At 41.3% G+C, this 16,944-nt stretch overlaps 1 protein-coding gene across 3 annotated transcripts in view; it reads right to left on the reverse strand.

Moving 5' to 3' along the window:
* Window positions 1–543: 543 nt before the first annotated feature.
* The window catches only part of COL8A1 (collagen type VIII alpha 1 chain), a 149,132-nt gene continuing 132,731 nt past the window's right edge, over window positions 544–16,944 (reverse strand). For all 3 annotated transcript variants that reach the window (XM_077294128.1, XM_077294126.1, XM_077294127.1), the window contains 2 exons: window positions 8,097–8,388; window positions 544–3,143 (listed from right to left, as the gene is read on the reverse strand). In XM_077294128.1, coding sequence (XP_077150243.1) covers window positions 1,231–3,143; window positions 8,097–8,385 — 2,202 coding nt within the window. In that variant the 5' untranslated portion in view covers window positions 8,386–8,388 and the 3' untranslated portion in view covers window positions 544–1,230. The remainder of the gene's footprint in view (window positions 3,144–8,096; window positions 8,389–16,944) is intronic.

Below are 16,944 nucleotides of genomic sequence, written 5' to 3' on the forward strand. Positions count from 1 at the left end.
AGATGACTGGGCGTATAAGATGACCCCCGTCTTATACGGCGGGTATATCCCAAATTCCATATTTTATATGGAAAAGTTGGGGGTCGTCTTATACGCCCAGTCGTCTTATACACCAGAAAATACGGTATATTTGTAGTTTACATTTCTAGGTTTAGCGTTCCTTTAAAAAAAATCCTCAAGTAAAAGTAATACTAAATCTGCACATAAAAAGGTAAATTCTATGCAATGATACACTTCAGGACCCACAGTCGTACTAAAGCAGAAAATATCGTGTAGTAGGGTTAGGCACCACTGGAGTTAAGAAATTCAAATTTGTGCCTCGGTATAGAAAATATATCGGCACCTTTCAAATTTACTTTGTGCTTTGGCATAAAAACAGTACAAAAAATACTCTAAGAATTTCTGGTTATAGGAAATACAGGAAATGTATGATCTGGAGCTTTGTGATCGCCATGAAAAATTAATCAGCACCTCATTTACAGGATGTATTCAGACAATTCATTGGAAAAGTCAAAGATAATTTGCTTTGAATAACCAAACTGCTTTCCCAATCATCCATGTTTACTGTTTAGAAAAAGGATCTGGGTTTTTTTCCCCAGAAACTGTGCCACGCCTCACCATAGGTTGTGTCTGGTATTGCAGCTCCAGTTGGGGAAGAGCAGCACTATTTGTTAAAAGAAACCCTTGATATTGCTTTACACATGGCAAAAATGTCTCTATCATTTACTAAAACATGGCGGACAGATATGAGCGTTACTGATGAATTAACACAGATTTCTTATCTTGTAACAATAGCCTTGCTTTTTGTTGATTTTTTTCTTCTAGTAAAACTTTTTACTTTTCAGAAATCTATCTGTAAACTATGCAATAAAATATATTAATTTCAAATAATAATGTAGTTGAAAGAATGTTGCCAGAGTTAAAAAAAAACAACTTTTTGATCTGTATGTGCAATATGTGCCAAAACACTATTTCCATAGAGGGTAGCACCAGACCTTAATTCAATGAAAATAAAGTCTTCAGCTCTGTTTTTATATAATTTGCATAGTACAATAGAAGATTTAGCTGTGGTAAAGGATGGTCCAACCAGTCAGCATAAGGTGATGCCTTCAGGCCAGAAATATACCGTTTAGCAAAATTTTGCCACTGGTAGCAGTGTTTTAAGGCAGTTATTACCAATATAAAAAAAGTAAAAGCAAATTTAATTTAAGAGTCTCTACTAATTTTTGTTCACATTGGATACAATAAATATCCAGAGAATGATGAGTGGACATATTGTCCGGCGTAGAGTCCAGACGCTTGATCTGACGGCATTTGAATATATACTCTGTCTCCGTGCATCAGTGGGACCACTGCACTTCCTGAAGCTTGGTCCAGATAGCCTTTTTTATACTCATCATATGTGTACATCAATGGTTCGGCATTCTTGTATAACGCCACCCAAACATTTGCACCTTTACAATGGATATGGTAGGAAAAGTAGTAGATTCCAGGGATTTCACAAGTGAACATGCCTGTGAGTGGATTGTAGCCTTGTCTGCCATTGTACAATAATCTTTCAAACTTTATGGGTTCTCCTACCGGTGGGAAGGCAGTCGTTAGTTCTGCTGTAAAGGCTGGCATCTCATGAACTGGGACTGTGCCCCCTTTCTTTCCTTGGTAACCATGTGGGGTTTTTACTCCATCAATTGCAGGTCCTATATTTGGCAAATATTGACCCATTCCTGGTGGTGTAGGTTGGATTTCTGCTGGAAGTCCAGGCTCACCTGGTGGACCAGGAGGACCAGGTAAGCCACGTTGTCCAGGGGGTCCTAAAGCTCCAGGTGGCCCTATTGGACCCTGTTGGCCTGGCAAGCCAGCTTTGCCAACACCTGGTACACCAGGTGCCCCCTGTAAACCTTGCTCTCCCTTTGGTCCTGGTAGTCCAGGAGGACCAATAGGACCATTTGGCCCTGCAAGACCAGGTATTCCAGTTGGTCCTTGCAAACCTAATTCACCGGGAATTCCAGATTCTCCTTTAGGTCCAGGCAATCCAGGTGCACCGGGTGGTCCAATTAAACCTTTGTGTCCAGATTCTCCTTTAGGACCTAATGGTCCTGGCAAACCTCTCAGACCCTGAGGACCCACTTCACCTGGAAATCCTTGTTTGCCTGGAAGTCCTTGACTTCCTGGTTCACCTTTTGGTCCTGTTGTTCCTTCAGGGCCTCCAATGCCACGATCTCCTTTGGGCCCTGGAAATCCACCAACACCTGGAGGTCCCACAGGTCCTGGTAAACCGATTGGACCTGGCTCACCTGGTTGGCCTCCAATACCTGGTTCACCTACATGACCTTTCTCACCTTTTGGGCCAATGGGGCCTGGTGGACCACCAAAACCACGCTCACCTTTAAGTCCAGGAAAACCTGGTTTGCCAATTCCAGGAAGACCTGGAGCTCCAGGTAAACCAGGAAGTCCTTGATCACCTTTGCCACCAGGTATTCCAATTTCACCAGGAAGACCATCTTGACCTGGTTTTCCGACACCTGGAACTCCTGGTGGACCTTGAAGCCCAGGTGGTCCAACAGGTCCTTCTAGTCCTGGTTGCCCTTGTAACCCAGGGTTACCATGGTGCCCTTTTGGTCCTGGGAAGCCATTCATGCCAGGTTTACCAATACCTGGTAAGCCAGGTTGGCCTGGTGGCCCTTGTAATCCTGAAGGACCTTTAAGTCCAGGTAATCCTGGTACGCCAATTCCTTTATCTCCTTTTGGGCCTGCAATACCAGGATATCCAGGTGGTCCTTTAAATCCTGGTTCACCTTTAGGTCCTAAAAGTCCTGGTAAACCTGGTTCACCTGGTTTTCCAATACCAGCTAGTCCAGCAAGTCCAGGTGCCCCCTGGGGCCCTGGCTGTCCAGTTTGTCCAGATTCTCCTTTTGGACCCAGATCTCCTTTTGGACCTGATATTCCAATACCTCCTGGTTTTCCTGGCATGCCTGGCATTCCTGGCTTGCCAATTCCGGGATATCCTTGTGGGCCAGCGGCTCCATGGTTTCCTTTAGGTCCTGGCATTCCTTGTCCTGGTGGTCCAGGAGGCCCAGGTGGCCCTCTTGGCCCTGGTTCACCGACTGGGCCTTGATCACCTCTTCGCGCAGATAATGGAAGTTCTGGTTAAAAAAAAAAAGAATAAAGTTATATTTCCTCTGTGGTAACAATGCCATATACAACAATAAGTTTAATCATTGTAATTGACATTAATTTAACATATTTGAATATCGCCACCAATGACCAATCACTCGCAAAACAAAAAAAGCATAAATATTTAGGATGAATTTTTACCTATGCCAGTGCTGTCTGATTTGAAAAAAAACCTAAACAAAACCGAATAATAACCAGTAGGAAAATCATACAAACATTTTCAAATCAATGGCAGGTTTCACCCACCTACCTCGCTTTTTTGTTGTTAGAAATATAAACAAAAAACACACCAAACAAAAACAGTTAATAAAAAAGAAAAAACTGTTGTTTTGCAAATTCTTCTTTACTCCTGTGATGAGATCTAGTCGCTTTGGTATATCGTGTGTAATTAAGAAACACTAGCCAAGTACCAAAACTAGAAAGACCAAAAAGTCCATTTTCCGATCTTGTTGCTGAATGAACATGCAGATGATCTTAAAATTGCCCATTAAAATTTTTGGGGAGTAAATGAAAAATTTTTTTACATTATTATTTTTCTGTGCTAAGCTATTCCTAGTTTCTTTATTTCATATTTTTATCATGATGTTATATATAGATTAGATATACAGTGGCGCGTTAAAGTTTCTGAACTCTTCCGAATTTTCCATATTTCTGCCTAAATTTGATTTAAATCTACATCAGATTTTCACACAAGTCCTAAAAGTAGATAAAGTGAATCAAGTCAAACAAATGAGTCAAAAATATTGGCCTTTGCCATGTTTTATTTTGGAGACTTATTCCTTTGTGCAGCTATAACTGCATCTAAATGTTTCCAGTAATTGTTGATTAGTCCTGCACATCGGCTTGGAGAAATTCTTGACCATTACTCCTTCAACTTGTTGGTGCATTTCTCTATAAACAGTTCTTTTCAGGTCCTTCCACAACATTTCTGTAGGATTAAGGTCAGGGACTTGACCATTCCAAAACTTTAAATTTACTCTTCTCTAAAAATGATTTTGTATTATGAGTTCTGTGCTTTTGGTCATTGTCTTGCTGCATGAGCCACGTTCTCTTGAGATTCAGCTCATGGGCAAATGTCCTGATATTTTCCCTTACAGATTGCTGTTAAAATTCAGAATTCATTGTTCCATGAATGATGGCAAGCCGTCCTGGCTTAGTTGTAGCAAAGCCAGGCCCAAACCATGATACTATCATCGCTGTGTGTTCCACGCAGCAGACTGCAGATGAGCAGCAATGTTCTTTTTTATGCTGTGGCATTCTCTTTCCAGTCCTACCATGCACACCTACCATGTTCAATGTCTTCCGGAGGATGAACTCATGAACATTAACATTAGCTAATGTGAGAGAGGCCTTTAGTTGTTTAGAGGCTGCCTTGGTTTCCTTTGTGATATTGAAGACTAATGTATGCCTTTCTCTTGGAGAGATCTTTGTTGGTCAACCACTCTTAGGGAAGATAATAATAGTCTTGAATTTTCTTCATTTGTGCACAATCTGTCTGACTGTGGATTGTCAAGGAACTTCAAGACCATTTTTAAACTCTGTGGACCTTTAAGCATCAACAACTCTTCTTCTTCAGAAATCTCCTCTGTTTGTGTAAGTATACCATGGTGTAAACATCTGTTGTGAAAGTCTGACATTGATAAATTCCTGCTTTTTAACCCCTTCATGACTTTGCTATTTCCCGTTTTTGCGTTTTCATTTTTTAATCCTCTAGTTCCAATAGCCATAACTTTTTTATTTTTCTGTCCTCATAGCCATATGAGTACATGTTTTTGGCAGGACAAGTTGTACTTTTGAATGACACCGTTTATTTTATCATGTTATGCACTGGAAAGTGGGAAAAATATTCTAAGTATGTTGAAACTGCAAAAAAGTGCAATTCCACAACTTTTTATTTATTTTATATTTACCATGTTTACTATAAGGCTGCCATCACACTAGCAGTATTTGGTCAGTATTTTACATCAGTATTTGTAAGCCAAAACCAGGAGTGGGTGATAAATGCAGAAGTGGAGCATATGTTTCTATTATACTTTTCCTCTAATTGTTTCACTCCTGGTTTTGGCTTACACATACTGATGTAAAATACTGACCAAATACTGCTAGTGTGATGGCAGCCTTAGGATTCTCCAGGTAAATATGAGTATACAGATACCAATCATGTATAGATTTTACTTATTTAAGTTGTAAAAAAAAATCTGAAATTTGCCATTTTCCCGAGACAGTAGTGGTTTCATTTTCCGGGATATGGAGCTGTGTGATGGCTTATTATTTGTGCCTGGAGATGCCATTTTTATTGATAGCATTTCGGGGTAGACATCATGTTTTGATTGCCTCTTATTGCATTTTATTGCAATATTGCAGAGGTAAGAAAAACATAATTCTGTCATTTTGATTTTATTTCTCATTATGCCGTTTACTGACTGAATTAATTTATTTTATATTTTGATAGATCTAATTTTTACGAATGCAGCGATACCAAATATGTGTATTTTTAGATTTTTTTATTTCTAATGGGGGTTGTTTTGAACTTTTGTGGGGTTTTTTTTTCCATATTTTTAAAACTTTTTTTTTTTACTTTTCACTTGATTTAATAGTCCCCTTAGGAGACTTGAAACTGCAATCATCTGATTGCCTGTGCTATACATTGTGCTTCAGCACTGCTATGTGAAGCAGAAATCATGATCTACTTTGAACACCGGCTATGAGCCCAGCGCTCATAGGACTAACGTAATAACAGGTACTGGGGTCATCATCAGACATCCGGCTGTCATGACAACCCATTGGTGCTCCGTGGTCCTGTGGGCTCCGATGGGTGGGATGAATGACATGATTCTGACTGGTGCATGTTAAATCCCACTGTCAATGACTGACAGCGAGATTTAACTGGTTAATAGCTGCAGGTGGAGCACCGCTGTTAAATGCACATGACTAATTAAATCACTTATCATGTGCAGCGAAAGATGTGGGCTCAGCATGCAAGCCCACATCAAAGGTAGGGATGCGACTTTTGGTGTAAATATACATCAACGGCAGTGAAGGGCTTAAATAAAACATTGAAGATTATTGAAGACACCAGATACATTTGAAATTATCTACTAATCCTAAAGGTTCACATTTTTTTGCCACTCACACACACGTGGTATTTGTGATTTTTTTATTATGAAAAAAAAAAAAGAATAAAGATTATGAAAAAATAATCCAAGTGTTATATATTTTTTTTTACCAATTTCTTTTACTTGGTTCTGTTTATCTGCTTTTATCTATCTGTATCTACTTTTAGGACTTTGGTGTAGTTTTCAGTCAAATTTATGCAGAAATATGAAAAATTCTGGATTGCCCAAAAATTTTGCACAGAGTCCATAGGGTGAAGGTGCCCTCTGTACCCCTTGGAAATTGCAGTAAGTAAAGCAATTGTTTGGTTTGGGGCTGTGCACTTGGATCAGCTCTGGTGAGTTTGGATCTGTATGTACAGTTATTGGCCAACTGGTTGAAGATTTTATATTGTATCATTTGTGTTTTACTTTGGCTGATTTATATACAGAACCAGTAAAACTGATTGCGACCGCTTGCGTGATATGGACAGCATTTTGGAGTGTCTGAACAGTCGGGCCCGTGTCTTGATCTGCCCTTATCTACATTGAGGTCACTTGACACAAGGTGAGGTTTTAATACTAGAAGATATGACCGTCCCAGTTGGGTGCACCTTGTTGCATGGGATGACTGCTAGGTTTTTTTTATAATGAAAATAGGGTTAACTAAGTACCCTATGTTATTACATGTATCATTACAGTTTACTTACTACAGGGTATATGCTCATTTTGTTTTCTTATTGGATTTTGTCTGTAAAATGGCCACAATATGAGCATGCTCACATGCATTGCGCGTATAGCAACTTATGCTCCGGCTCATTTATTTGGTTTTGCTGTATTTTCTTGTACTTTGTTTAAACAGGCTCCCCCTTTTCTAACTAGACGTTTCATCTATATAGCTTCCCATGTGTAAGGGTCTGAACAGTCAATCCTGTGTCCAGCTCTGCCCTTATCTACATTGAGGCCACCTGACACAAGCTAAGGTTTTAATGCTAGAAAATAGGACTGTCCCAACTGGGTACACCTTGACGTGGTAGGATGGCTTTTAAGCTTTTATCAAAATAGGTTTAATTTAATACCTGCTATTTACATGTCCTATTACAATTTACTTATTTACTTACTACTGGGTATATGCTCATTCTGTTTTTTTTCTTGGGTTTTGTCTGTGAAATGGCCACAACGTGTAAGTATTAAACTTTGAACGTATACCAACTTATGTTCTGGCTCAGTTCTATGATTTTGCGGTGTTTTGGGGTGTCTGAAGTGCATGTGCAGCTCAGGAGAAAGGTAATCCTCTAAACTGGTCACAAAAAACAATTGTGATCTACTGTTTGTAACAATGCAGAGGTTTGTCCACAAAAGTCCATGAGTCATACAACAAATATGTATACAAATAAGTCAGGTCCTCATTAAAATCTATAGAGGAAAATGACAAACAAGGACCTGTCACCTGACATAAATATGTAATTTTTTTTATCTGGTGTAAATGCTGCTGTTCTTCTGAATGTGGCATTTTTCTTTAATTCCTGCTCTTCTCTATTCCAAAAATATGGCTGTCTCTTTCCTATATATAATTCTAAATCTAGTAATTTTTTAAGCCAAATGGGCATGGCCACCAACTCTTTTCCATGATAATTTTCTTGAGAACCACACCCAGTTGGCTCAAAAATGCTAGATTTATATAAAGGGAAGAGGGGGCCCATCTCAGGAATGAAGAGGCACTTGTAAAAAACAGCAACACCAGATTCAGGAGAACAGCTGCATTTACGCCAGTTATAAAATTACGTATTTATGGTGATAGGAGCCCTTTAACTTGCAGAATATATCTACCTTTTCCATCTTTTCTTTGCATCATATCTTTGCCAAACATTGGCATTTGAGGCATGTCCTTTCCATAATGCGGCATGTGTGCCTTCTCCTTTCCAATATGTCCCATTGGTGTGCCATCTTTTCCCATCGGCATGTGATGCATTTGCTGCCCCATGGGCTGGTATTGAGGAATCTGTGGCGGTAATGGTTTCATTCCATAGTAGCCACCTCCATTGCCATAACGCAGCAGACTAAGAAGTATAACTGATAACAACGGGAGTCTTTTTACGGGATTGAGTGGAAGCGCCATAACCTAAAATACAAGAAGTTAGCAGATATGAGCGTGACAAAAAACATAACAATCATAAATTTGTCAATGTACAATCTTCAGTCACAAAACACTGTACATAAAGCAAGGATTGTTCTAAATTAAATCCGGTCTTCATCAGTATAGTTTTTTATATAATCACTTAAATGTGTTGTCCAGGACTTTTATACTGATGTCCTATCCTTAAGCTAGGTCATCAATATCTGATTGGTGAGGAATAGACACCCAGCACGCCCCACCAATCAGCTATTCGCGATGTCGGGCGGCTGGATGTGCTGAGTTGCCGAGCTGCACATTTGCCCCATAATGATTTAAATTTTAATTAAAAGGCGTGGTGCCATAATATGCATCTAGTTCATTTGGAGAGACACGGCATTTAATTAATTAGGTGCATCTTACAGGGACGTGCGCCTTGACAGAAATGTGACACCAGTCAGACTAAAGTGGTGCAAATTTTTAAGAATGTGTCAGATGGGCATCGCCGTGACCCATCCTGCCCATGTATCATCCACTTTCACAGATCTGGCAGGGACTGGTGTGAAAATCGAAATCTCGCAAAAACACTTTGATAAATATAAAATATTTATATAAATATTTGTATATACCGTATATACTCAAGTATAAGCCGACCCTCCTAATTTTGCAACAAAAAACTGGGAAAACTTATTGACTCGAGTATAAGCCAAGGGTGGAAAATGCAGCAGATGATGTCCTCTTCTGGTCTTCACGCTGCGGCTCCAGCACAGGCGTACTTTGTCCTGTTGAGGGCAGAGCAAATTACTGCAGTGCGCAGGCGCCGGGAAAGGTCAGAGAGGCCCACGCCTGCGCACTGCAGTACTTTGCTCTGCCCTCAACAGGACAAAGTACGCCTGTGCTGGAGCCGCAGTGTGAAGACCAGAAGAGGACGTCATCTGATGAAGATGGGAGGCGCCGGACCCGGACCAGCAGCGGGAACGCCCCTGGGTGAGTATAATCTAATGTCTTTTTCTCATCTTTCAGAACAGAATGCTGTAGATAAGCCCCTGATGCCGGTGGGCTTACCTCACCTGCGATTTTGGGGGTGACAGATTCCCTTTAATGACTAAATAATTATTTTACACCATAATTTGTAAAATAAATCTTGCCAAATCAGGCAAGGTGATTTTCTGGATTTGTTTCTCATTTTGACTCTCATAGTTGTCGACGTCTAACTATGATGTCAATTACAGGCCTCTCTCATCTTTTTAAGTGGGAGAACTTGCACAATTGGTCGCTGACTAAATACTTTTTCCCCCACTGTATATATTAGATAAATAGACAGACAACCAGACAGATAGAAAAGCCGGCAAATCATCAAATCATCTGCCGCATACAGTATAGCCACAGAATGACAAGGTAGAATAGAATAGATAGAATAGATATATACACATAGAATAGATGTATATACAGTATATATGTCAGTGACACACACACACACACATATATATATATATATATATATATATATATATATATATATATATGTGTGTGTGTGTATTTATATTGCATAGAGAGATAGATAGAAAAAAAGCCGGTAAATCATCTGCCGTGTTCAGTGAAATCACTGCAGGAGTCGACAAGATAGAAGAGATGGATTACATACAGTAAATACATATACTGTAGAATAGGTAGATATATAGATGTCAGTGACAAATACAATTAGTACAGTGTGTGTGCAGCTTACTGTACATGTATTTAATTAATAAAAGATTATTTTTAGGAAAAAAATGGCGTGGGCTCCCACGTAATTTTCGCAACCAGCAGAGGGAAAGCAGATGACTGGGGGCAGATGTTTATAGCCTGGGAAGGGGGTAATACCCATGGAGCTTTCCAGCCTAATAATATCAGCTCACAGCTGTATACTTAGCCTTTACTGGCTATTAAAATGGGGAACCCCCAAAAAATGATGTGGAGTTCCCCCATAATTAATAACCAGCAAAGGCTATGCAGACAGCTGCAGGCTGATATCAACAGCCTAGGAAGGGGCCATTGATACAGGCCCCCCTGGCTAAAAACATCAGCTCTCAGGCGTCCCAGAAAAGGTGCATCTATAAGATGCGCCAATTCTGGCATTTAGCCTCGCTCTTCCTACTTGCCCTGTAGCGGTGGCAAGTGGGGTAATAGTTTGGGGGGGTTGATGTCACCGTCAAGCCCCAAGGTTAGTAATGGAGAGGCGTCAATAAGACGCCCCCATTACTAACCCCATAGTCACATTGTAAGAAAACACCGACACCCAGAAAAAAATCCTTTAATTGAAAGAAACACAAACGCTCTTTTAATATTCTTAATTAAACCATACTTACGACCTCACCTAACTCCATCGAAGCCCTCGATCACCTGTAATAAAAGTAAAATAAAAAAACAACAATATACCATACCTGTCGGTCGTTCTGTCCCATGCTGTAATCCATGTCTGGGGATAATTAGTTTTCAATCAGGATGGTGCCAAGATGCGACCGTCTCTGCTGAAAACCACTGGTGAATGAGCTGCTGAGAGTGGAGCTTCAGTGACGTCACTGAGGCTGCGCTCCCAGCCATGCTGAACTGCATTGACCTCTGGACCGTGGGAAACTGCCAGTGATTAGGTCACCACAGTTCATGCACAGTGTCTTCACAGCAGATCACTGTGAAAATTTATTGAAAGCGGCCTGGGGCAGCAATGGAGACCCAGGATGCAGGAATGGAGACACTGGGGGCAGGAATGTAAACACTAGGGGCAGGAATGTAAACACTGGGGGCAGGAATGTAAACACTGGGGCAGGAATGGAGACACGGGGGGCAGGAATGGAGACATGGGGGCAGGAATGTAAACACTGGGGCAGGAGTGGAGGCACTGGGGCAGGAATAGAAACAATGGGGCAGGAATGGAGACATTGGGGCAGGAATGGAGACATTGGGGCAGGAATGTAAACACTGGGGGCAGGACTGTAAATACTGGGGACAGGAATGGAAATACTGGGGCAGGAATGGAGACACAGGGGGCAGGAATGGAGACACAGGGGGCAGGAATGGAGACATAGGGGGCAGGAATGGAGACATAGGGGGCAGGAATGGAGACATAGGGGGCAGGAATGGAGACATAGGGGGCAGGAATGGAGACATAGGGGCAGGAATGGAGACATAGGGGCAGGAATGGAGACATGGGGGCAGGAATGGAGACATGGGGGCAGGAATGGAGACCCAGGATGCAGGAATGGAAACACTGGGGCAGGAATAGAGGCACTTGGGCAGGAATAGAAACAATGGGGACAGGAATGGAAACACTGGGGGCAGGAATGAAGACACAGGGGGTAGGAATGGAGACACGGGAGCAGGAATGTAAACACTGGAGCCTGGGCGGAGTCTCAAGAGGGCCCCGAAAATGTTGCCAGTATGGGGCCCCAAAATTCCTAGTGGCAGCCCTAAGAGCGAGGTGAGCTGTGACCATCACTTATTCTGAATGAAGGATCCTGTGTTATCAATATATACATGATAACTGACATTGTGATGCTGCCTTGTGATGATAATGAGATATTTACTGAAAAGTAGTCTGCACAGAACAGGGAGTATCAGCCTAATGTTAGGCTCAGTGGCAAGAGAGAATTTTTTTTTTTTTTTTACCATAAAATGTGATATGGAAATTAATTTTTAAAAAAATCACCAGATTTGCATAAAATATGCTTAACTTTGATAAGATGCAATAAATTTGTTAATGAGGTTGTCCAGGTTTGGGTTAAATACTTGTGAATCTTCATGGCACACTATCTGTGTGCTGTTAGGGTTCTCCAGCTCTGGGGGTGGACGGTTGCGTGACTGCAAGTATGCGAGATGCATACATGAGGTCAAATGTAGACTAGATGTGCGCGGCCTCTCTCAATACAAGTGAATTGAGAGAGGCCAGACACGTCTAGTTGAAATTTGGCTGGAAGTATGCAAATCGCATAATTGAGGTAACATAACTGCCAACTCCCAGCTCTGGAGAATCCTGACAGCACATTGTACACCTTGTGAGTATACACAAGTCTACAGTCACATAGCGTGACTGCAGACTTCATCCACAGGCCTAGATATCCCTTTTCAGTGACGTGTGCCTCTTAATGAATTTGGTGCATTGTATTCCTGCATTTTATTTATGCACTAGATGGTAGCCTGATTCTAACGCATCGGGTATTCTAGAATATGTATGTAGTTTATTTATGAAGATTTTAGAATAATACATTGAATACACAGGATTCGGCCAACCGCGACCAATTAGCGAAGCGTGGTTCAAATCCTGCGCCAATTCGCGGCCGGACTGCGCCTGTCGCTGATTGTTCGCAGCCGGCCACGTAGTATATAGCACAGCCACGTAGTATATAACAGCCCACGTAGTAAATAGAACAGCCACGTAGTACATAGCACAGCCACGTAGTATATTGCACAGCCACGTAGTATATAGCACAGCCACGTATTATATAGCACAGCCCATGGAGTATATAGCACAGCCCACGGAGTATATAGCACAGCCACGTAGTATATAACACAGCCCACAGAGTATATAGCACAGCCACGTAGTATATAACACAGCCCACGGAGTATATAGCACAGCCCATGGAGTGTATAACAGCCCACATAGCATATAACACAGCTGACGTAGTATATAACAGCCCACGCACGCAGTATATAGTACAGCCTACGTAGTGTATAACACAGCCCATGTAGTGTATAACACAGCCCACGTAGTATATAACAGCCCACGTAGTGTATAACACAGCCCACGTAGTATATAGCACAGCCCACGTAGTATATAGCACAGCCCACGTAGTATATAGCACAGCCACGTAGTATATTGCAGCCTCGTAGTATATTACACAGCCACATAGTATATTGCACAGCCACGCAGTATATTGCACAGCCACGCAGTATATTGCACAGCCCACATAGTATATTGCACAGCCCACGTAGTATATTGCACAGCCCACGTAGTATATAGCAATGTGGGCATCATATCCCTATTAAAAAAAAGAATTAAAATAAAAATAGTTATATACTCACCTTCCGTTGGCCCCCGGATCCAGGCGAAGCGTTTACCGATGCTACTCGCACGCTCCAGTCCCAAGAGTGCATGCGGTCTTGCGAGATGATGACGTGTGGTCTCGCGAGACCGCTACATAATCATCTCGCGAGACCGCAATGCATGGAGCGGTCACCGGGGCGTCGTGAGGAGCGGGAAAGGCCTGTTCTGTATCCGAGGGGCCGACGGACAGTAAATATATAACACTTTTTATTTTTGTATTATTTTTAACATTAGATCTTTTTACTATTGATGCTGCAAAGGCAGCATCAATAGTAAAAAGTTGGTCACACAGGGTTAATAGCAGCGTTAACGGAGTGCGTTACACCGCGGTCCGTTAACGCTGCCATTAACCCTGTGTGAGCGCTGACTGGAGGGGATTATGGAGCTGGCACTGACTGCGGGGAGGAAGGAGCGGCCATTTTGCCGCCAGACTGTGCCCATCGCTGATTGGTCGTGGGCGTGGCTGTTTTGCTGTTTCAGCGACTTGGGATTTCAGTGACAGACAGACAGACAAAAAGACAGGCAGACAGAAAGACGGAAGTGACCCTTAGACAATTATATAGTAGATGTGTAGTGTCTTAATGAATTGAGGCAGGGGCCTAGCTACAATAGGTGCAAGGGAATTGCAATAGCACCCGGGCCCAAAAAGTCCCTTTTGCCTGTATGAAAAGAGCAATACTATTAAAGACTTGCAGTAAATATGGACCCAGTTGGAGCTTTTGCATTAGGGCCTCTTAGCTTCAAGTTACGCCACTGAATCAAGGCCATAATTCAAAGTAGAACTGCTGTAATTCAGATGAATTGGGGGATTTTTTGTTTTGTGTACAGGTCAAAAAGGATGAAAAAAGTTAAATATATCAGTTTGGAAAAGAGTAGAAATATGTTTATAAGACTCCACGACTCCAAGAGATTTCACGTTATTTAAAAATGGAGAAAATCTGAAACATTGTTAAATCTTTCGAAGAATGGATGATCAGCCAAAATGACTAAAAGGTAGCAACTAATTTAAATCACAAAATGTCCCTAAAGAACATTTACAGAAATGGAAGACTCTCCATCTCCTGATAATAAGAAATGGTCGCTGCATGCTGTCTTCTCCGCAATCCTGTTTGATGGTTCTTGGTAATTATATTTGCTCATGAGCGTACGCAGCTGTACATGATTGCTTTGGCTGATTTTTACAGCATTGAGTTTGCATCTCGACATGTGTAACATCTGTTTCTTCTATTCTGCAGCTATTGGACATGCCCAATAAATTTGTAGTGTTTAGCCTTTGCTGGTTTGAATTTATAGTGGGACCATATGTCATTTTTTTCTGGGATCTGCTGTGAATTCACCATGAAAGGCTAAGGCTGCTTTCACACATCAGTTTTTTGGCGTCAGGCACAATCCGGCAAATTTTTTAAAAAACGGATCCGGCTAAAATTTGCCGCCGGATCTGTTTTTTCTCATAGACTTATATTAGCGACGGATTGCGATGGATGGTCTCACGTTTCATCCGTTTTTTGCTAGATTCATCGAAAATAGTATTTCCGGCGGCCGGAGAAAACAGACATAATAAAGTTTTTTGTGTCCGTCAAAAAAAAGGACAGAGATGGATCCGTCGCCGTCCGCCATTTGCTATAATGGAACCCTATGGTGCCGGATCCGTCAAATGACGGAATCCGGCGACGGATTCCATTTTTTTTTAAACTAAGCATGCGTTTTCCATTCTGGGATCTCTCTCTCTCAAATTATTAATATCAGCCCCCAGCTGCTGGCTTTCCCTCTGCTGGTTATGAAAATTATGCGGGAGCCCACGTTTTTTATTTTACACAGGATGGACACAGAAACTGCCAAATACAACTCCCATAATTGTCTCCTGGTCACGTTGATCTCACGGACAACAGATCTCACAGTTCTGTTTTTTCCTGTACAGGAATCACCAAGACGTGTGAAGGAGGCCTTAGGCTGGTTTCACATCTGCGGTTGTGTCCACAGCATTTCTGATGCATACATCCGCATGAGCCTTGATTTCCTATCTTTAACATTGTAGACGCAGGGGCATGCATTTGCCTGTGTTCGCTTACGCATGTGTTTTTTCACGGTGTGTGGTGGGGAGCAGCTAACGCATCATGTTGGGATTTTTGAGGTGGCAAATTTCCGTCAAATATGCGCAGGCATGCGCATGCGGATGAGTGCGTTAAAAAAAAAGCATTACTGTCTATGGGAACACATGCATACGCATGTCTACGCTTACATACTTTGGACTGCGCATGTCCAGGAACTGATTTAGACACGCCCATTGAGACACTCCCTCCTGGAAATATCAAACGCAGGCGCATAAAAAGCGCAAGCGCATATACAAGTGCATGCAAATGCTGCGTTTTTTTGTCGTCATGCGTAATCTGATGTGGATAAAAAATGTTGCGTTATGCGTTTGCATGCATTTTTGCAGTTGCAGATGATACGCTGCGCACATAGACGCAAATGTGAAACTAGCCTTACACAGTACATAGCCGGGGCACAGCAGGAAATTTTATTCAAACACATTTAATTGTGAAACTTATTATTATTCCAAGATGTATTTATTAAGATGTTGATTAAAATTAACTTTGTTTGTAGGAAAACCCATTTAAGGCTTGTTCACACGACCATTTTTTTCGGTACAAATGCTGCCTGTGAAAAAAAATGGATGGCATTCGGACCTATGTTATTCAATGGGGCAGTGCAGACGACTGATATTTTTCAGTGACCAAATCTGTGTGCGGAAAAAAAAATTGCATGATGCATTAGTTTCTTCCATAAGTAGGATGAAACTCACCCAAGTCTATTGGTTTGTAAAAAAAAAATCTGAATAAATACTGAGTCACAGCATAACATCTGATTTGTACAGAAACATTGCAATTCTGTAACATAGGAAACTGCAAATGATCCTGAAAATTATTAATAGCTGCTAAGTTTATTAAAAAAAAAGGATTGTACACAGATAACAAGTGAGAAAAAACTTGTCGAACTTTTCTGGATGAAACTTTTATACACTCTGTCATAGGGATACAGCTCTGTGGGCATGAAGAGTGGCCGAATTTACTCTACAGTAGATATTATTCTTTAATGCACAAGTTTTTCTTTGAAGATAAATGAGTTCTGCTCTTAATCCAAAAAGCTCAGAATTCTACAGTCAAGTAACATCAATTTATTCTTCCAAAATTCCTTTACTAAGAAGCAGCTGAAATAACCAGTATGATTAATGAAATTTACAAGCGGAATAGTTTCTGGGAACAGCATCTCCATGGGACTACACTAGTGTAGAAAGTATAAAAAAAAACTGTTATGATTGTATTTGGCTCCCCTTGGGTTTTAAAGAAGAGCAGAAAATCACCTTTAACTTTGGGAAGCCTCGCTTATAAAGAAAAAAAAAAGAGAAAACATACATACTTCTGTAATCCACTCTCTGCTCCAGTTCTGATGCTTCGATGACAGCTTTAGCGGTCACTGGAAGTCATTAA

Source organism: Ranitomeya variabilis, chromosome 3 (genome assembly GCF_051348905.1).
Source record: "Ranitomeya variabilis isolate aRanVar5 chromosome 3, aRanVar5.hap1, whole genome shotgun sequence".
In the NCBI taxonomy this organism is placed as follows: domain Eukaryota; kingdom Metazoa; phylum Chordata; class Amphibia; order Anura; family Dendrobatidae; genus Ranitomeya; species Ranitomeya variabilis.